At 35.1% G+C, this 22,242-nt stretch overlaps 1 protein-coding gene across 3 annotated transcripts in view; it reads left to right on the forward strand.

Moving 5' to 3' along the window:
* Positions 1-22,242, forward strand: part of SLC41A2 (solute carrier family 41 member 2) — a 113,040-nt gene that overhangs the window by 79,145 nt on the left and 11,653 nt on the right. For all 3 annotated transcript variants that reach the window (XM_045553061.1, XM_045553063.1, XM_045553062.1), the window contains exons 9-10: positions 1,398-1,529; positions 2,402-2,550. In XM_045553061.1, coding sequence (XP_045409017.1) covers positions 1,398-1,529; positions 2,402-2,550 — 281 coding nt within the window. The remainder of the gene's footprint in view (positions 1-1,397; positions 1,530-2,401; positions 2,551-22,242) is intronic.

A 22,242-nucleotide genomic window follows, 5' to 3' on the forward strand; every position in this document is an offset into this window, starting at 1 on the left:
TGTTATGTCTTTTTCATAAATTGACCTTCTTAAGTCTTATTCAGTGTCCACCTTTACCCTGGTAATCCTCTCTGCTATAATGTCTTATTTTTTTCTGGTACAGATATAACCACTCTACCTTTCTTTTCATTAGTGTTTGCATGGTATATCTTTTCCCATCTTTTTTACTTTTCACTTATTCATGTCTTTATATTTTAATACACACTGTGTACCTTTTCCACTAGATCCTTTAACATATTAATCATAGTTATTTTAAAGTCCTTGTCAGATAATTTCAACACCTGACTCATCTCTGGGTCTGGTTCTGCTGACTTCTAAACTCCTTCAATGATTCATCTCCTTTATTGCTTTTTACTGTGTCATAATTTTAAAATCAAATGCTGGGCATTTTATATAAAAGACCATTGGAGATTAAGATAAATATTATTTATGCCTAGGAATGGGGGGTCCTCTTCTTCCGCTAGGTCGTTAGTATGCAGGGTTGAGTCTATCTAGACAGTAGTTGAACTGGGTTTGTTTTTTGTGGATATTACAGTTACCTTTAGTCTACCACTAACTTGAGGTTTCTTTGTCGGCATGCTCCTGCTACCCTATGCTTAGTGTGAAGCCTGAAGTGCTGCCTGCCTACAGCATGGAAGGCTTAACTATCTATGCTCTTGCTCTTCTTCCAATGGCAAGTTGCTGATGCTTCTTACTTAGTGCAAGGCATAGGATGGTGTTTGGGATTCTCTTGCTGTATCCTTAATCTTAAGCAATCCTATACTCAGCATTTAAGAATTTGAAATTTTCAGTTTTCTTCTTCCTACTTGCTTTATAGCTACTACCTCTTCCTCCTATACTCTGTAAAAGAAGAAACAATTTGAGTGTCCTGTCTCACTTTGGCAAGGCTTACCACCCTTTGGAATTAATTTGACATCTTAGCATCAACTCATCTGCCTCAAAGTATATGAGAGGATAATCTAGGTAAAAAGGTGACTTTCTGGAGTATTCTTTTTTTCAGTGCCTATATCAATTTCTTTAGTAAGCTGAGAAGAAAAGTATCACACCTTGCCCATTTGAATAAATCTACTTTATTTTCCCTCTCCTTAAGGTAATAAACACGAAACATCTTGGTACCTAATTTTACATCTTGGTTGTGATAATGATTTTAAAAATTACCTGCTCTGGTCTGCTTTTATACCAGACAGGTTTGAAAAAATAATGAATGAATCTTACATAACAATGATTTTATGCCTTTGGATTGTCTCTCTCAATAGTAAATAAATTAACATTTCAGAAGAACTCTTTATTTTGTTTTACTGGCCTAGAATGTTACATAAAGAGGCTTGCTTTTGGTTGAATTTATGCAAGTTGTTTAATATATGAGGGTAACCACTTTGATTTCTTTTATGTTTCAGGTATTGGTGGTAATTTGGTGGCCATTCAGGCTAGTAGGATTTCTACCTACCTCCATTTACATAGCATTCCAGGAGAATTGCCTGATGAACCCAAAGGTTGTTATTACCCATTTAGAACTTTTTTTGGTCCAGGTACGTGCTTGTGGATTTTTGCATGTTTTATATCAGGAACTATTGCTGAGATTATAGGCAGGCAACATTTATTGGATACGTATTTTGTTTGCATTACACCACTTTTCTATTTCTGAGAGCTAATCTCAGTGAACAAATAGTTATTTGTATCAATTCTGCAGTTGCCGAGTATCTTCGTATAATTTGTTTTTATGCCTCTTTCTGGGATATCTTGTTATTAGTCATGAAAGAGGAACCTTATACACATAAAAAAAGCATTGCTAGGTGATTTAGGGAGACAGGTATATTGTCTTTCCTATATTAATTATTTTGGCCTTTCTAAATATAGGGATTTGATCTCAGATAGAATGAGAAGGGTAACCTCAGTTATAAGGAACAGTGCATTACTTATGTGATTGTGGAAAAACTAAAGCATGTGATTAGGAAAAAGATCACAGTGTTAAACCTCACAATTCTTATTATTTCTTTTCCTGATGAAAATAAATGTGATTGTTGACTTTTGAATGAAGATCAAAAATGCCTACACTTGTAATACTAGTGGTAGAACTCTAAAGGAATAAATAAAATTAAAACATTCTAATACTTCAAGAACTTTGTTTTCTCTTTTGTCTTCCCTCTGTTTTTATTATAGATAGTAAAGTCTGACCAATGTTCTTCATAACAAATTTTTATCAGCCACCTTTCATTTAACACATAATATGGGAATTTCAAAGAAATGAATTGTAACTAGTTGAAATTTATGTTTAGCAATTGAATTTTATGAAGATAGTATGAAGTATAACTACAAAGTAATCCTCAAATTTTAATAACTGTGACCTATTGCTAACCAAAATATGATTTTATTTTAATGACTTTTACATTTTATATTACAGGAGTAAATAATAAGTCTGCCCAAGTGCTACTGCTTTTAGTGATTCCTGGACATTTAATTTTCCTCTACACTATTCATTTGATGAAAAGTGGTCATACTTCTTTAACTATAATCTTCATAATAGTATACTTATTTGCTGCTGTGTTACAGGTAAGAGTTAAAACTTCTTGAAATCTCTTTTATGCTCAAACTGTTATAAAAGTATAACTACATAAATCTAAAAACACATACCATATTTTGCCATTTCAAAAATCAACTGAATACCTTCATATTGATTAGATTCTCTTAAAACCCATAAGCTCAGGACCACTTCTAATATGATCTGGTATATAGAATCTTCAGATTTCCTGTTTCCTAGATTCCATGTCTTTCCTCATTTGGTTTTCTTGTTTTGTGCTAACACATCTTCCAATAGATTCCTGAGAAAAAAGAGGGCATGGTAGTGAATTTTTGAGCCTTTGCATGTTATAAAATACTTTATTCCACCCTATCATAGGTTGATTGGATATAGAATTCTGTTTCTTTTACAATTTTGAAGGAATTGCTTCGTTTTCTCCTATTACTATTGAAAGCAGGCACCATTCTTGCTCCTGATCCCATTGTGCATAACTCCTTTTATCTCCTGGAAGCTTGCAAAATCTTGTTTTTTTACTTATTGTTCTTAAAATTTCGTCTTGATGTACGTTGGTAGTTCTTAAATTTCGTGCTCATGTACCCTAGTATGGGTGGGTTTTGTCTGTTTGACCCCTTCGACCTAAAAACTCATGTCCTTCAGTTCTAGGAAAATTTCTGAGATTATTTCTTTGATGATTTTTCTATTTTCTCTCTTCTTTCTTTCTGGAATCTTATTATTTGATTCCTAGAACTCTTGCATTGCATTTCTTATCCTTTCTTATTCTCTTTTTTCCTCTTCTTTCTAGGAGATTTCCATGCCTTTCTAAGTGTTTTCTTTGTTGTGTTACTGAGGTTTTTGGAGAGACTAAAAGGTTCTACCTTTTCAATCCCATTCCTCAGAGATAATAATCACTTTGAAATATTTTAGCTATTTTTTCTGGTATTTATCTATAACTTTTAAAGTAATGTGTCTAAATTTCTAGTTTATGATTAATCTCCTTTAGACTTTTGCTAATAAAAGTTGAGGATTTGGGAGCTGCTGTAATGTCCCATCTTTCCCATATAGTTATATCACAATTTTTTGTTATATTAGTCATCAGTATTTGTATTATTAGGCATTTGTAAACATTGTTTATTATAGAGTCAGATAATTTACTATATTTACTCTTTTTGTGTGTGTTTTTTCTTGGGGTTAATAATCACATCCTTTTACACTGCTTCATTTTTCATAACCCCATCTTTAATTTTTTCCAACTGTTCCAGCTTTATTTTGTCTTCTGGGGCATAGCTTCTTGCTAAACTCTGTAAATGTGGTACTTTCTACAGTGAGAAACCCTAATCCCTTAAGAGATGGAGTCAAATAATTCTTTGAAGAGATAGCATTTGAATTTGGCTTTGAGGAGTTTTGCATATGGGAATGAGGCTAGAGGACAGGTATATGGACATTGTTCTATTAAAATAATTGCATTGATGATAATGATGGTAATGAAATTAGTGGGCATTTATAGTGTTTCCTGTATGCCAGTCCACTGCCTAAGTGCTTTACATGTATTGATTCACTTAATTCTCACAAAATTCTATGAGACTTGTTCTATTGATGTAAATCAGTGATTTTCAAAGTTAGAGTATGTGCAAAACAATGCATTGTATGTAGGAAGAAAAGATTAAAACTTCATTTGTTTAAAATGTCTATTTTCTTCTGTTTTTATTTTTTTTAGTAATAAACATAAGCACAGTATTAAGTATGCTTAAATATTTTATACTGAGGGAGCTGCATAATCTAAAACTTTTGGAGATTATTGAGTTAAAACATAGAGGTGAGAAAACAGCTATGCCAGAGAAAGTAGTTCATATACAGGATATAACTAAGATGAGGGAGTAGATGAGATAAGGTTGAGAAGGTAGATCAGGGCTGGTGTAGAAAAACCTTAAATGCCAGGTAAAGGAGATTAGAATCTATTCTTCAAATAAAAAAACCCTTATATGTTTTATAGTGCCTTAGATTTTATTAGAAGTCACCTATCAAATTGTTTATTCATGCCAGTCATGGTGGCTCACACCTATAATGTCAGCTACTTGGGAGGCTGAGGCAGAAGGATCCTTTGAGGCCAGGAGTTCAAGATCAGCCTGGGCAACATAGTGAAAAAAATTTTTTTTAATTAGCCAGGCACAGTGGTACATTCCTGCAGTCCTAGCTACTTGGAAGGCTGAGGCGGGAGAATCCCTTGAGCCCAGGAGTTGGAGCATGCCATTGCACTCCAGCCTGGGTGGCAGAGTGAGACTCTATCTATTAAAAAAAAATTCATTCATTTATTTGTTCACTAAACCTTTATTCTACTAGACACAGGGATGGTTTTTAAGTCCCAGGAGGAATACATTCATAACCTATCTATACTCAAGGACTCATAGTCTGGAGGGAAGACTACTACATGAACAAATAATTATAATCTAATATAATATAAATGCTGGGTATAGCTCTGTATAAAGTGCTTTCAGAGCTTGGAAGAAAAAGCAACTAACTACTTAAAGAGTAATATTTTTCTACTGTTCAGGAGCGACAAAAGTTATATCAACTGCTTTTTTACTACTGGCTACTTTTATCTTTTATTGCTGTGTATAATATGGTCATTCATTATCATTTATGTTTGATGCTGTTCTCTGTGTATTATGAAAAAGATGCAGTCTTCAATCCCATGGGAAATATTCAGAGACTAGTCTTTGGACTGCTGATAAACACACCATTTCTAGAGCATGTTCCTATTTGTAACTTGACCTCAGCCTCATGGATTGATTTGATGTTTATGTTTGTGGTTCTGTTCCAACATACTATCATGCATCATTTCATTTAAGTCAATGAAGGATATAAATAATTTTTCTGAGTTTATAAAAATTGGATTTCAACCTATATTAACAGTATACCTACATGCGCTTTTTAAACCTCTGACCTAAATTCCCTCCAGTGAAGGTTGAAAAACTGGAGTTAAGAGTAATTATTAGTCTCTCTGTGTCTCAGTTACTCCCTCTGTAAAATGGAAAGGATTATGTTATCTACTTCATAGGCTGTTTTGAGGATTAATTGAGTTACTTGTATAAAGTTTGCTACTTAGTTGATGTTAGCAGATGGCTATTGTTGTTGCTATGAAACATTGAACTATATACATGGTGTGCCGTTCATCTCTGAATGACAACTGGAAAATATTTTTTCTTTGTCTTACAGCGTTGGCTGAATTTTCTTGTGTCTTTTACAACTTTCATATTTATAGGTTTTGCTTTTTATTTTATACCCAAGAATCAGATCTCTGCCAGAGTAGATCTTTGCATTTGCAGCCTGACATTGTACATTACTCCAATGGAATACTTAGAATCAGATTGTAAATTCTCAGATCAAATCCTCATGCTCTGACATTAACATACACAAACATACACATAAGCATATACACACACACCTCTTTGAGATTTAGTTAAAAGATCTTGACCTTCCCCAGCCTGCTTTCATCAATTCAAAGAGGGACAGAATGAAGAAATAACTATTAAAGACAAAGAATCTTTGACCACTTACGACTTACCTTTTAATGTACTTTACTTGATTGGCTTCCTTTTTTGATCTGGGCTAAATTTATATTCAAAGCCTTGGTCCTAGCTCTTACTCACATTTTTTCAGTCCACACTTCTCTTCTCATCCCTAAACTCTACATTTTGATATGAATGTTAAACAGTAAGGTTTTATAATACATGTTTAATTTCTTCCTATCTAGATTCCTACCTCCTTGAAGGTTGAGACCCTGCCTTTTTCTCTTTGGTATTCTCTACAGGACTTGATATAATCGTTGTTTTTGAATTCTTGGTGTTTTGCTTTCTTCCCAGACTAATATTCTTTGAAGAGTCTCCCCCCAATTCCCCAATCAACTAAATAAAGGAAATCTGTTTGAAGGACACTTGCACTTATTATAATGACATAGTAATAATCATTTGCAAAACTTTTGCATTTACTCAGATGTCATCTCTTCCTAGAAGCCATTCTTGAATATCTGATTTGGTCTGAGTGGCCTTATTCTCTTATTTCCCAAAGTCCCCTGTGAATACCATTATCCTAGCTTTTCCTGTATCATATTGACATTTGTGTGTCATTTAGAGAAAGGGTCTTTGTTTTACTCATTTTTGTATCTCCAGCACCCAGCCCTGTCCCCACCCAGTGCTCAGTTAATGTTTGTTAAACTGAATGACTGTATCTTGCTAGCTCCATCTCCTCTTCCAGTGGAAAGAGGAAAAAATTTTATAACTGCCTTTAGATACCAGAAATCCCAGAAGAACTAAAACAAAAATCTAAATTTTATTCTGTTTGCTTTCAATAAACACCAGTTTCCTTTCTTTCAGTGACATAGGTATTCAAAATAAAAGGCAATGAAAAATAAAATGCAAAACGCTACAAATTTTAACAATGATCTGTTAAAATTATAAAGTTTTACTGAAATGTCTGGAGATGAAATTACTTGACATCTAGGGAAACAAAAGGGTAGGGGTAAAATTGGCCATAGTTGATAATAGATGAAGCTGAGTGATGGTACATGAGAGTGGATGGGATTAATTTATACTATTCTGTCTACTTTTGTTTGTGTTTGAATTTTTCTATAATAAGTTTTTAAAATTAAGGTTTTAACTTTCAGAGGTTAACATAGGAATTTTTTCACAGCATACCAGCTCTCTAATTTTGGTCTTGTAGCTCACTAGATACTTCTTAAGTGAAAAGTAAAAAGTTAACTTGAGTTTTTGGGATTTGGAATGATTGAGTTAATTTCTTATTTTTCCCTTGGTGTACACTAACTTCATTTTTTGAAACTTTTTAAAATTGAAAAATCTACTTATGTGTCACAAATTACATTGTTTGGGGTACTTATGTGTCTTGCAATTAGGTACAAAGAAGACTATCAATCAAGCATACTGACAATCTCTTGAGCAAAGAAGGAACCGCAGTACATCTTGGTTCATTTCCCTATTTAATTTAAGGCCTCTACTAGTTCTCCTTTGTGTTAGAAATCCTAAATATTCATCCTTTGTCTGTGAAAAAAACATAAACATGTCATCTTGTTGGATGATATATCCTAGAAGAGGCAAAAAAGATTGCCCCTAGACAAACTGAAAGAGGAGAAAAAAGAGAATATAATTAGATGAGTGATCTCAAATGTGAATAAGTCTGTTACCATTCAAGTCTCATTATCCTTATAGTCCACTATTTCACTCATTTGACTTAAAAAAAAGACAAAAAACCCTTTTGTTTTACTGCTACCATTTCCCTTTTTATTATGATGATTATAGGTACATATGAAGTATATTAATATTTTTTCTGCTATAAAATACCCCAATAGGAAAAGAAAAATGAGACTTTTCTAGCCCTTGAAAATTCAATTGAATTCAATAGCCCTAGCCTATTTAATTCCAACAAAGTTTTTAATATAATTGGTAAACAATGCATTAAAACCATTTCTAAACAAAATTTTTAATCCCCTATTTTAGGCACTGATTGTTACAGAAAATTAGATTATTAAGAACTCTACTAAAATTCTAGCAGCACCAAATTCCATGAGAAATTCATTGTGAAAGTTTGGTTGTGCTAGTCACTGTACAAAAGATATAGAGGATATTGTCCCTGCCCTTAAGGTTCTTCTCTTAGTTGTAGAAGATTAGACTTAACTGCATGAAATACCTAGAAAAGAGCCTTAGACTTACTTCCTGATAGCAATATAGTCTTCTTCCTCTGTAATTTCAGAATCAATTAAATTTTATGCATATATCTGACTTTCATTTTTTGAAAGTGCTTTTAATAGATTCTTTTTGGAGGGGGGATCAAAATATATGTTTTAGCTGCTGAGAAACACAAATTAATATCAACAATTATAAAACTGCTCAAGTTTAGTGATCTGAGTCACTTTTTCCAATCTATATAAGAGTTTCAAAAATAATAATGGCAGATATTTATATAGTATTTATTATGATCCATGCACTATTTTAGGCACTTTACACATCTGAACTGATTAAGTTCTCACAGTAGCCCAGTAAGGTAAGTTCTAGCATTATTTCCTATTTACAGATGAGGCAATTGACACAGAATTTAAGTGACTTGTCCAGGTCCACACAGCAAGATGGAGTCTGGTTCCAGAGTCTACACTCCTAACCATTGTGTTTTACAAGAATAAGTTTGACACTATGTTTTGCTCTTAGTGAGGGTCATAATTTTTAGGGTGGCAACTTCTAAAAGTTTATAGCTTGTCTTTTCTCTCTGGTTTCATTAGATCTTCACATTTCTTCCAGCCAGGCGTTTTGCCTCAGAAGGAAATTTGTTCCGTAGAATCTACATAGAATCTATGCCTACTGAAGTCAAGTAGGAATCCAGTCAAGGATATAAATATGTCATGAGTGGTCTGAGAGGAGAACAAAGTGCTATGGAAGTTCAACAGTGAGAGAGTTTTTTCTGTGTGGGGAGGGAAGTTTTACAGTGGATACAATTTTGCTTTGTGGAATCCATAGAAAATGCCATTTCAGAAAAAGGGAGTAGCATTAGGTAAATGAGAAAACTCAGGCAAGTTATGGAAAATAGCAAAAAATTTCCTGGAACATAGGGCTTATGAGAGGGAGTAATAAGAGCAGGCTGAATGGCATGTGCCTATAATCCCACCTACTAGGGAGGCTGAGGCGGCAGGATTGCTTGAGCCCAAGAGTTTGAGACCAGCCTGGGCAACATAGCAAGACCCCATCTCAAAAAAAATTTAATAAAAAAGTGATTGAAAATCATGTTCAAAATTATAGGTTGTGGCAAGATCATGAAGGAGCTTGAAGAACAGACTCAAAGAGTTTAGTTTATTCTATAAAACAGCAATTTTCAACTTCTTTCCCACTCCCACCAGACTTGAGAGATCTGATGCATTCCTCTGAAGCAGTGTGAGATAGTTTGTAAGGGCTTGGGCTCTGGCTTCCACCACTCATTGCCTGAGTCACCTTAGGCCAAGTCACCTCTTAGGGATTGCGTTTTCTCATCTGTAAAAAGAGGCTAAGAATAGACCTACCTTGTGTGTTGTTATAAGGATGAAATGAGATAATGCATGTAAGGTGTGATTATTGTCCTCATTATTGCCTTATTTTAATATCATCATCATCATCAGTAGCTGTGGATTACTGGGAGGATGAGTCTCATAGGATGACAGTAAAGGAAGCAGAACCTATGGAACAAGCATTGAGTTCTACCATGATTCTGATACCCCATTCCATTCCCTGGAGTCACTCTAGATAAGGAGGATTATAGCCCTATGGTGACAACATGACCATAATTGGAATTCCAGGGTAACCACCCAGTAGCTGAGCAAGTTAATTAGCTTAGCCTTGGGCAAATTACTTAATTCCTTGGAGTCTTATTGTCCTTGCATGTAAAATGAGGATAATGCTTCCTTTTTGGACAGTAGTTATAATAGTTAAGTACTTGGCACATAGTAGTCCCTTATTAAATGGTGTGGTTATGTCTTTCTTATTGATACCCTTTAACTAAATCCTATTCCCAGATGGCATCTCAAAGGAAAGAGCTAAGCAACCAGGAGTTTTAACAGGTTGCCTGATCTTGTTCACATTCTCTTCTCGCTCCTCAGGAATTGAATCTGCAGGATTCTAACTAGAAAGTAAGATCTCTTTATTCTTTCCATGCCACTGTTCTGCCTCTGTCTCTTAATTGGTTTCTGTCTGTCAGCTTGGGTTGAGGGAGAAGTGTCAAGAGAATGACAAAGGAGATGTCAGGGGAAGATGTGTGGTTCCTAGAATTTTTTTTTTTTTATCTAGGTGTAAAAACATCTACTTTAACTTTGGTAGTTGATTAATATGGTTACCTTAAGGTAGGAAGTTGAAGCAGATGAATTTTTGAAATTCCTTTTTAAAAGCCCTGTGATAGCATTTTTGTGATGCACTAGTGTGATTTTGTTATTGGAGCTTAGGTTGTAGGGTCGTAAACTTGAGACACTTTTCTAAATCCATATTTATGATTAATTCTTTAGATAGGTATGCTTGGGCCGCAGGCCAGTAATGCACAGAAGCTGAAATGACTGTATGCCTTTTCGGAAGCACAGCGTGCTGGATCCGTGTGTAACAAGGCATTGGGAAAGGGAGCTCTTCTCAGTCTTGTCACCCTGATGAAGATGAAGGTAGAACCAGAGAAGCTGAGCCATCGTTTCTCAAATGTTCTGCTTAGGATGTTGCTGCCTATGCTCTGAATCCTGCTGAGATTGCAGACATGATTAGAGGAATTTTCACATCATCTACAAAAAAATCTTAAAACATAGCTATGTGAAAGGACTTAATTGAAAAGCATAAAAACCATTACTCAGGAAATTTGCCAGAATAAAATCTTAGTTGACTGTGACCCCAGAATATTCACCCCCAAAATACTGACCTGAATGATTCTATAATTTAAAATTTTTAGCTATTTAAAAAAATAAATATTAGCACCATATTACCTTTTAATTTTAAAGGTAAATGTCTATATTAGTTCAGCATAACAAAGGTAATCTAAATTGTTATTTTTATACTATATAAGCAAATGTATTGAAGCAAAAAGCATCCAAAGATTTTTGGATTTATTAAGAGAGAAGCGTAAAGGGTATCAAAGTATAATGAGATGGTCACACAGTCTCTGAAATAAAAAGACAAAGTTGCATTTTTACTCGCTATACTTGCACCAGGCACAAGCAGAGCAATCTATTGATCTTTTGTAGGGCTTTAACGAAGCATGACTTCAGGAATTGGCAGACGTTCAAAAGCATAAGTGGACTGATCTCATCTGTAGAAGTATGGTTACCTGCGTGTTGCTGCTGTTGTTTGGTTGGCCCTCAGGGGTGTGTTTATTGGAATGGATTAGTTCCTAATTGGCTACTTCAGAAACAAGGACTGTCATTGATTGGCTACCTTCTAAAGCTTGTTCATTGAGGCACTTTTATTGATTGAATGAATTTAAAACCATTCTGGTGGCTGCTTGTTACCATGGCTAAAGAACAATCAGTTTTTTGCGAAGGAAAATGGGAACTTTTTATTCCCAACCTTTGTACTTCACACAGGTAAAGTTGCAGAAGAAATCATAAAAATTGTCCAGACTCTCACCTCTGCTGTTGATTCTCCTTGAAGATGAGGTTTCATCTGTAGAGAACTGATTTTCAGTTTGTGTCAATCAGCGTAATTTTATTTTATTTATTTTATTTTATTTTACTTGGTCTTTGAAACATTTGTTAAAACATCTGCCAGAACAGTAGCTGTGCAAAAAAGCATTTGAGACTCTGGACAATAAACATTAAATGACTGTGAGACAAACAAGAATAATTAGAAATATTTTAAGAAGGGATTAGAAGGCACTTCACTACCAAGGCATAAGATTTTTCAGGCCTGAAAAAGAAAACAAGTCTCAACAATTCCGTAGGTGGCTAGGCTGTCCTTTTTTTTTTTTAAATCTCATATATAGATTGTTTCATTTCACCTGTAATGTTAATTCAGGTATAGCATGAAGTGTTAGCAATGGTTTTGGTTGGCCAAAAGAAAATCCAAACCCATTCTATTGTCTATCATTATCACTATTATCTAATAACTATAATGATTTGAGTTAACAAAATTAATTATGCCCCTTGGGCTTAGACTGTGATCTCCTATATCAGCCAAAGTGAGGGGCAAATTTTCCTTGACAATCTCAAATTGTCCAACTCCTGTTGATGGGATTGATAATTTTAGGAATGTGTTCTACCTGTTATTGTTTTCCCGGAAAGGATAGAGTCCTTCCTGGAACCATCAAGGGTATTGGGGAGTCATATCCTTGGATTGGCTTAATAGCTCCACAGAACAATTAGCCTTGTTCTTGGGTTGGCATTAAAGAACCTAATTTCTGCATAGGCAGAAAGAGCCAGGGGTTGCACAAGAGATATAATCAATAAAGACGGGAATGCAAAGGAGAGTGTGACATATAGAAACATTTTGTTCGATGGTCTTGGGTGGAAGCTGGGTAAAGTTATCTCTTTGTTCTGAGAATCTTGGGTTAATAGTTAATTGCCTTGGATCATCTGCTTCTGAAGGTACTCTGCAGAACCTCCGTTTAGGTTCTCTAATGAGTGTTACTGTCCAGCTCTACTAAGGTAGCTTCCGTTTTTTCAGAGGATTATAGAGGATGTAGCCAGTTCAGGCTCATCCAGGGATTATGTTTTATTCAGTAGCCTCAGCACCCAGTCCCTGCCTGGCACAGTAACTATTTGTAAAATGAATATTCAGTTCTGTAATACTCTTAGATTATTTTAGGCATTTCAGTGATGTTTCTTCATTTAGATTCTGATATCTTGTTGAAAGCAATAGCTGTTTCTTACTCTTTGAATGTTCCAGAAATCTTATCACAGTATTTTCTGTGTTCATATAAATAAATATTTATTAAATTAGATGCAAGATGTGTTGAGTATACTTTATATGGGTAATAGGATAAACACTTGACAAGGTTCGTTATCTAAAAGAGATAAGAGATCAGTTGGGGAAATGAAACATACACATAAAACGATTTGAAGATGCATTTTTAAAAAGTAGAACTACATGCTCAACAAGTACAAACAAAATATGCTATAAATGACTGCAGTCATGCAATGCTTAACAACAGGGATATGTTCTGAGAAACATTAGCCAATTTCATCATTGTGCAAACAGCATAGAGTATACTTACACAAACCTAGAGGGTTTACCCTACTACACACCTAGGCTGTGTGGCATAGCCCATTGCTCCGAGGCTACAAACCTGTACAGCATGTTACTGTACTGAATACTGTAGGCAATAGTGACACAATGGTAAGTATTTGTGTATCTAAACATCAAAAAGATACAATAAAAATACAGTATTATAATCTTATGGAACCACCATTGTATATGTGGTCCGTTGTTGACCAAAACATCATTATTTGGAGCATCACTGTACTTAAATGTTATAAGGTTGATAATTTTAACATCTTATCCACTTAAATAGGATGCTAAACTTTATTGGAAGTAAATCAAGTTTCACAATGAAGTGCTATACAGCAGGGATAATGAATGATCTACAACTCTACACAATACATTTACAACAATGTTGTGAATCTTACAAACATAAGCAAAAGAAGCCAGATAAAAAAAGAGTACATATTGTATGATTACATTTATAATAAGTACAGAAATAGGCATAAAAAGTTGAACAAAAGGTAAGTGAAGTTTGATAACTAACTTCTGCCAAGGTAAGAACTGAGATGAAGTAGGGGAGAATAGCTGTGCCTTATAATTTGAAAACTAACTGGTGGGTGATTAGGTTCGATCTTTTTTTCCCCTCATTTGACAAGCCATTGTTCTTAAATACTTTATTTAGAAGGACAATATGAACTGATATTTATTAAGTGTTTATTACCTGTCAGACAATGTGTTTTATTTATATTATCTCATTAATCCTTTCAGCATTATATTGTCTTCTTTACTTTCCAAGTAACAAATCTAAGAAACTAAACGCTTAAAAAACTTGTCCAAAGTAATACACATTCAGCCCTCTGTATCCATGGGTTCCACATCCATGGATTCAACCAACTGTGGATCAAAATATTTGGAAAAAAAAATTTCACAAAGTGTCAAAAAGCAAAACTTGAATTTGCCTCATGCCAAGTACTACATTAAATGCATGTGAATGAAGTGATGTGTTGGCATTGTGTTAGGTATTATAAATAATCTAAGGATGATTTAAAGTAACAGGAGGATATGCGTGGGTTACATGGAAATACTGTCCCATTTTTTTATATATAAGGGACTGGAGTATCTGCAGGTTTTGTTATCCATGGATTTTGGTATCCAAAGGAGGTCCTGGAATCAATCCCTCATGGATTGTGAGGGATAAGTAGTTAAGTAGTAAGTAAGATTTGAACTTAGACTTGTATTACTCCAAAGCCTATGTTCTACCTCCCCATCACAGGATAAGTAAGAGGATTGAGAACAACTTGGTTAATTCCATTATTAATTGAGGGTGACAGGAAGAATTCCTATATTCTAGGGAAGCAGTCAACAAACTTTTTCTGCAAAGGACCAGATAGTAAACATTTTAGACCTTGCAGGCCACATGGTCTCTGTCATAAGTAGTCAACTCTGCTATAATAGTGCAAAAGTAGCCATAGACAATATGTAAATAAATGAGCATGGCTGTATCCCAACAAAACTTTAATTATGGACACTGAAATTTGAATTTCATATAATGTTCATGTGTCACAAAATAATATTCTTCCTTTGACCTTTTTTTCATTTTATTTATTTATTTTTTTGTTTGAGACAGAGTCTCACTCTGTTGCCCAGGCTAGAATGAGTGCTGTGGCATCAGCCTAGCTCACAGCAACCTCAAACTCCTGGGCTTAAGCGATCCTCCTGCCTCAGCCTCCCGGGTAGCTGGGACTACAGGCATGCGCCACTATGCCCGGCTAATTTTTTCTATATATATTTTTAGCTGTCCATATAATTTCTTTCTATTTTTTTAGTAGAGACAGGGTCTCGCTCTTGCTCAGGCTGGTCTGGAACTCCTGAGCTCCAACGATCCGCCCGCCTTGGCCTCCCAGAGTGCTAGGATTACAGGCGTGAGCCACCGCGCCCAGCCAGACTTTTTTTTAATGTTAAAAAAACTAAAACCATCTTAGCTTGTGGGCCACACAGGGCCATATTTGACCTCAGGCTATCATTTGGTGACCCCGGGCTATAGCCTGTTGCTGAGAAGGCTGCACACGCTGCTCAGTATACAGAGATGAAATCTCCATCCTACAAAGACAATTAAAAAGATCAACATTCAGGTGTAGTTTATATACAGTAAAATATACCCACGTAAAGAGCGGAGATTGATGAGTTTTGACATGTGTATACCCATATAACAACTACCATAATCAACGTATAGAACACTACCTTCACCTCCAAAAGGTTCCCTCCTTTGTAGTCAGTTATCTTCCATTCCTGGCTCTAGGAAACCACTGATATGTTCTCTGTTACTATAAATTGCATTTCACTTTTATAGAACTTCATATAAATGAATCTAAGTGTGTATTCTTTAGTGTCTCTTTCTTTTACTCAACATAGTGTTTTTTAAATTTTCCCATACTGTTATGAGTATTAGTAGTTTGCTTCTTTGCTATTGGTGAGTAGTATTCCATTGTGTGAATAAATCACAACTGGTTTATCCATTCACCTGTTAATGAACATTTGGTTTGTTTCCAGTTTGGGCCTATTATACATGAAGCTGCTAAGAACATTCATGTTCAAGTCTTAGTGCAGGTATATGTTTTCATTTCTCTTGGGTAAATACCCAAGAGTAAAATTTCTGGGTCTTGTGAAAAGTGCATGTGTAACCTTATAAGAAACTACCAAGCTGTTTTACAGAGTGATTATACCGTTCTGCGCTCTCACTAGTATGAGAGTTCCGATTGTTCCACATCCTTGCTGCCACTTAGTATTGTCACTCTTTCTACCTTTCTAGCCATTCTAGTGGCTGTAAAGGTAGTATTATGGCCATTATAATTTGCATTTATCTGATAACTAATATTGACTATCTTTTTGTGGGTTTATTGACCATTTATATTTTCTTTTATCTTTTTTTTTTTGAGACGAGATTTTGCTCTGTCACCTGGGCTAGACTGCAGTGGTGTCTTCATAGCTTACTACAACCTCAAACTCCTGGGCTCTACAGTCTCCCCTTGCCTCAGCCTCCGAAGTAGTTGGAAGTATAGGCATGTACCACCATGCCTGGTTAATTTTTCTACTTTTTGTAGAGAAGGGGTCTCACTCTTGCTCAAGCTGGTCTCGAACTCCTGGCCTCAAGTGATCCTCCCACCTTGGTCTCCCAAATTGCTAGGATTACAGGCATGAGCCACTACACCCGGCCTTGTTTTGTTTTCTTATGTCCATTTATTAAAAAAATTGAGTTAACTTATTTTTGAGTTGTAAGGGTTCTTCATAAATCCTGGATACTAGTTATTTGTCAGATACATGTACTGAAAATATTTTCTCCCAGTCTGCGAATTGCCTTTTTATTTTCTTTTTAAAATAAATTTATTGTATATATTTGAGGTTTATAACATGATATGGAATGCATATAGATAGTAAAATGCTACCATAGTGAAGCAGATTAACTTATCTATCATCTTGCATAATTACTTTTGTGTCTATGACAAAAGCAGTAAAATCTTATTTAATAAAAATCTCTAATATAATACAATTTTATTAACTTTAGTCTTCATGTTGTACGTTAGATCTCAAAATTTTGCCCTCTTATTTTCTTGACCATGTATTTTAAGAGAAGTTTTAATTTTAATGAAGTTCAGTTTATCAATTTTTTAAAATAATGAGTGCTTTTTGTGTCCTAAGAAAACCTTGCCTGTTATATTTTCTTTCTGATATTTTCTAGTTTTAGCTTTTATTTGGATCTCTGACCATTTTGAGTGAATTTTTGTGTATAGTATGAGATAAGGCTTGAGGTTCATATTTTTCAATGTGAATACCTAGTCGTTCCAGCACTATTTATTGGGAAGACCATCTTTTCGTCCCTTGAATTACCTCAGCATTTTTGTCAAAAATCAATTTTCTATATATATGTGGGTTTATTTCTAGACTCTCTTCTGTTCTTCTGATTTATATGTCTATTCTTAAGCAACTGTTGTTTTCTTTAGAGCCTTAACATGTTCTTGATTTTAGTTTCAAAAAGAAATCATTTACCATTTTTTAAATTGCAAACTCTCTTTATGTAGGTCTCAGTTCACATACATGAATATTTACATGTTTGCAGGTATGGATATACTGAATAACCCAATCTAACATAGATGGTTTTGCCATTGTGATTCCTGCCAAATTAACATCTTTTTAGTCTCTACTCTCAACACAGAGTTCTGGCATTTCAACAGCAGCAGTAATTATATCTACAAATCCTTATGTGATACTACATCTCAAACCTTCTGGAAGTCCAAGTTGATTATGTCTGGGCTTTCACACTTGTCACTTCTCATAGCTGCTTTTTCCAAGATGTTAATTAGATTAATTAAGCATGATTTTTCCTTTTGTGCATCAAGCTCTGTTCTCTGCTTTTCTCCATAGTCTATCTCTAACCAATGACTTTTGACCCTTTCATATCAAGACAAAATCCAATTTCTAGGTTTCAAATTTCTCGTTTATTTCTTTGCCCCTTCCTTTCTCTCCTTCCAATAAAATGAGTTGTCTTCTTGTCAGGGATTTTATGTATTTGTTTTTAACTTTCTTATGTCAAAGAAGTCCAGAGCTGTACTTCTGACATTTTCATTTTACCTGTAATTAAAATGTTTTTCAGGTAGTTCGATTTTGTAGAGATATTTATTATTCAGTTTCAAAATTATCTTTCTAAATATTTTTACTGAGACCATATGTCCCCTACTTAAGTGAAGAAATAGGTCTCTATACTAAGCTTAGGCAAGGGAGGGTGTTTAGGTCGTTGTTTCATAGAACTGTTTTTATTCTTTTTTTAGTTTTTAGAGTTTTCTTTTTAGCTTTTTGAGTTTTGTTTCTCCCTTCCAAGTACTAACCAGGCCTGACCCTGCTTAGCTTCCGAGATCAGATAAGATCAGGTGTATTCAGAATGGTATGGCCACAGACAGTTTTGTTTCTTACCATAAGACAACCTGTATTCATCACTGTCAGAATTGCCCATAATCCCCACACTCAGAGACCACCACCACAAATATTTTAGTGTGTAATGCTGTTAAAAATATATATATTTTTAAAAGTTAGTTTTCAAATGTGGGTAGTATATTGGAAAGATACTGAATAAATACTTTTAAATAAATGAATATATGTTTTTCCAGTGGAGTGTTTTGCTAGGTAATCTGCAGGAAGGCCTCCTACTTGAATGGGCATAGTATTAGAATCAGGGCCATTGTGGGCTAGGGCAGAGGGTAAAGAGGGAGTACCTAGGCTGTTCAGGGGCTGGCTCTGCTGATTGCAACTTTCCCTGGTGGTGTATTGATGTTAAGAGCATTAAGGTAATAATAAATGTTAATTTTTTTAAAGTGGTAATTTATTTCTTTTTTATTTCAGCTTATTATGGGGGTACAAAAGCTCAGGTTATATATATTGCCCATGTCCCACCCATCCCCCTGAGTCAGAGCCTCAAGCATGTCCATTCCCCAGACAGTGCGCCTGGCACTCACCATGTAGTCATACCTCCATCCCCTCCCCCCACGCCCCACCTCCCTGAGTCAGCACCTTCAAACATGGCCATTCCCCAGATGGTGCGCAACGCACTCATCATGTAGGCATATACCCATCCCCTCCCCCCTCCCCACCCCCGCCTCAGTCTGATATCCAGTTGGTATCATTCCCCAATGTGCATTTAGGTGATGATCAGGGAAACCAATTTTCTGGTGAGTACATGTGATGCTTGTTTTTCCATTCTTGGGATACTTCACTTAATATAATGGGTTCCAACTCTCTCCAGGAGAACCAAAGAGATGTCGGATCACTGTTATTTCTTATAACTGAGTAATACTCCATGGTATACATATACCACAATTTACTAATCCATTCGTGAATTGATGGGCATTTGGGTTGTTTCCACATCTTTGCAATTGTGAATTGTGCTGCTATAAACATTTGGATGCAGGTGTCTTTTCTATTGAATGACTTTTGTTCTTCTGGGTAGATGCCCAATAATGGGATTGCTGGATCGAATGGTAGGTATACTTGAATCTGTTTAAGGTATCTCCATGTTGTTTTCCATAGGGGTTGCACTAGTTTGCAGTCCCACCAGCAGTGTATGAGTGTTCCTGTCTCTCCACATCCACATCAACGTGTATTGATTTGGGACTTTTTGATAAAGGCCATTCTCACTGGGGTTAAGTGGTATCTCATTGTGGTTTTGATTTGCATTTCCCTGATGATTAGAGATGTTGAACATTTTTTCATATGTTTGTTAGCCATTTTTATATCTTCTTTTGAAAAATTTCTATTCATGTCTTTTGCCCATTTTTTGATAGGGTTGTTCGATTTTTTCTTACTGATTTTCCTGAGTTCTAAATAGATGCTTGTTATCAGTCCTTTATCTGATGTGTAGTATGCGAAAATTTTTTCCCATTCTGTAGGCTGTCTGTTTATTTTTGTGACTGTTTCTTTGGCTGTGCAGAAGCTTTTTAATTTGATCAGGTCCCATTCATTTATGTTTGTTGTTGCTGTGATTGCCTTAGGGGTTTTCTTCATAAATTCTTTGCCTAGACCAATGTCTGTAAGAGTCTTTCCTACATTTTCTTCTAGAATTCTAATCGTTTCCCATTTAAGGTTTAAATCTGTTATCCACCGTGTTTGATTTTTGTGAGAGGTGAAAGCTGTGGGTCCTGTTTTAGTCTTCTACATGTGGCTATCCAGTTTTCCCAGCACCATTTATTGAATAGGGATTCTTGTCCCTAGAGTATGTTTTTGTCTGTTTTGTCAAAGATTAGATGGCTATATGAGGATGGTTTTATATTTGGATTTTCTGTTCTGTTCCACTGGTCTGTGTCCCTGCACTTGTGCCAATACCAAGCAGTTTTAATAATCACAGCTTTGTAGTATTGTTTGAAGTCTGGCAAATTAATACCTCCCGTTTTGTTTTTGTTGCTTAAAATTGCTTTTGCTAAACGGGGTCTTCTCTGGTTCCATACAAAGCATAAAATTATTCTTTCTATATCTGTGAAAAATGATGTTGATAATTTAATAGGGATTGCATTGAATCTTTAGATCACTTTGGGCTGTATAGACATTTTAACAATGTTGATTCTTCCAATCCACGAGCATGGTATGGTTTTCCACCTATTTACATGTTTTGCGGTTTCCTTCCTCAGTGTTTCGTAGTTCTCCCTCTAGAGGTCCTTACCTCCTTCGTTAAATATATTCCTAGGTATTTTATTTTCTTTGTTGCTATTTTGAAGGGTATTGAGTCCTTAATTTGGTTCTCCATTTGACTGTTATTGGCATATATGAATGCCTCTGATTTGTGTGTATTGATTTTGTATCCCGAGACTTTACTGAATTCATTGATCAATTCCAGGAGTCTCTTGGTTGAATCCTTGGGGTTTTCTAGATATAACACCATATCATCAGCAAAGAGTGAGAGTTTGATGTCTTCTTTCCCTATTTGGACTCCCTTGATTCTGCTCTCTTGCCTGATAGCTCTTGCAAGGACTTCCAATACTATGTTGAAAAGTAAGGGGGACAGTGGGCAGCCTTGTCTGGTTCCAGTTCGAAGTGGGAATGCTTTCAATGTTTCCCCATTCAGTATGATGTTGGCTGTGGGTTTGTCATATATGGCTTGTATCATTTTTAGATAGGCCCCGTCTATGCCTATTTTGTTAAGTGTTCTTATCATAAAAGGGTGTTGAATTTTGTCAAATGCTTTTTCTGCATCTATTGAGAGGATCATATGATCTTTATTTTTGCTTCTATTTATGTGGTGAATTACATTTATAGATTTGCGTATGTTAAACCATCCCTGCATCTCTGGGATGAAGCCCACTTGGTCGTGATGGATTATTTTTTTGATAAGCACTTGGATTCTATTTGCTAGGATTTTATTGAGAATTTTTGCATCTATATTCATAAGGGATATTGGTCTGTAGTTTTGTTTTTTTGTTGCATCCTTTCCTGGTTTTGGTATTAAAATTATGTTGGCTTGGTAAAATGTGTTGGGGAGAATTCCATCCTTCTCGATATTGGAGAATAGTTTATGTAGGATGGGCACCAGTTCTTCTTTGTAGGTATGGTAAAATTCAGGTGCGAACCCATCTGGTCCAGGGCTTTTCTTTTTGGGAAGGTTTTTTATTGCTGTTTTGATTTCAGATCTAGATCTTGGTCTATTCAGGAATTCTATTTCTTCCTGGTTGAGTCTGGGAAGGCTGTGTGTTTCTAAAAATTTGTCCATTTCCTCCTCATTTTCCAATTTGTGTGCATAAAGATTTTTGTAAAATTCATAGATGATGTCATGTATCAAATGTTAATTTCTTATAGCTACTTATATATGCTTTATTCCTGTCTTTTTTCTTTCCTTCCTCTTGTTAGAAACTAAGAAACAACTTAGTTTGAATGTCTCCTTGCTTTTAGGTTGCCATTTCCTAATAACAAGTGACATTAGCAATCACTGGTTCTTTATATTATCCTATCAGAACAACATGATCAGATGAGGGAGTGATCACTGGTAGGCTTAACCAGACAAGAGTTAATAAACACCCAGCCAAGAAGAATTATATTTAAAAAATTTTTTAATTTTATATTAAATATTGAATACATAACAGTGACATGTATAAGGTAATAATAATAATAATACAGTGAATACCAGTACACTCACCATGCAGCTCAAAAAATAAAACACTACCAGTGCCCTAGTACCTATACCTTCTAAAGCCATCTATGTTCCCCTTTCTGCTCCACAGAGGAAACTTTTGATCCTGAATTATATGGCCCTTGTGTCTATGATTTTCCTTATAATTTTGGGGCATGTACTGGAACACCCAAATAATACGTTTTATTTTAAAATGTTTTTGAAATTTAAAAAAATGGAATCATACTGAATATATGCTTAAGTGACTTGCTCAGCATTGTATTTGAGAGTCATTCATATTTGTAACTGTTATTCATTTACTATATTTTAATTGAATTGCCATTCAACTATTTTACTATTATGTGTATTCTATTGTATGAATATTC

This window comes from Lemur catta, chromosome 6 (genome assembly GCF_020740605.2).
Source record: "Lemur catta isolate mLemCat1 chromosome 6, mLemCat1.pri, whole genome shotgun sequence".
NCBI classification, from domain to species: Eukaryota; Metazoa; Chordata; class Mammalia; order Primates; family Lemuridae; genus Lemur; species Lemur catta.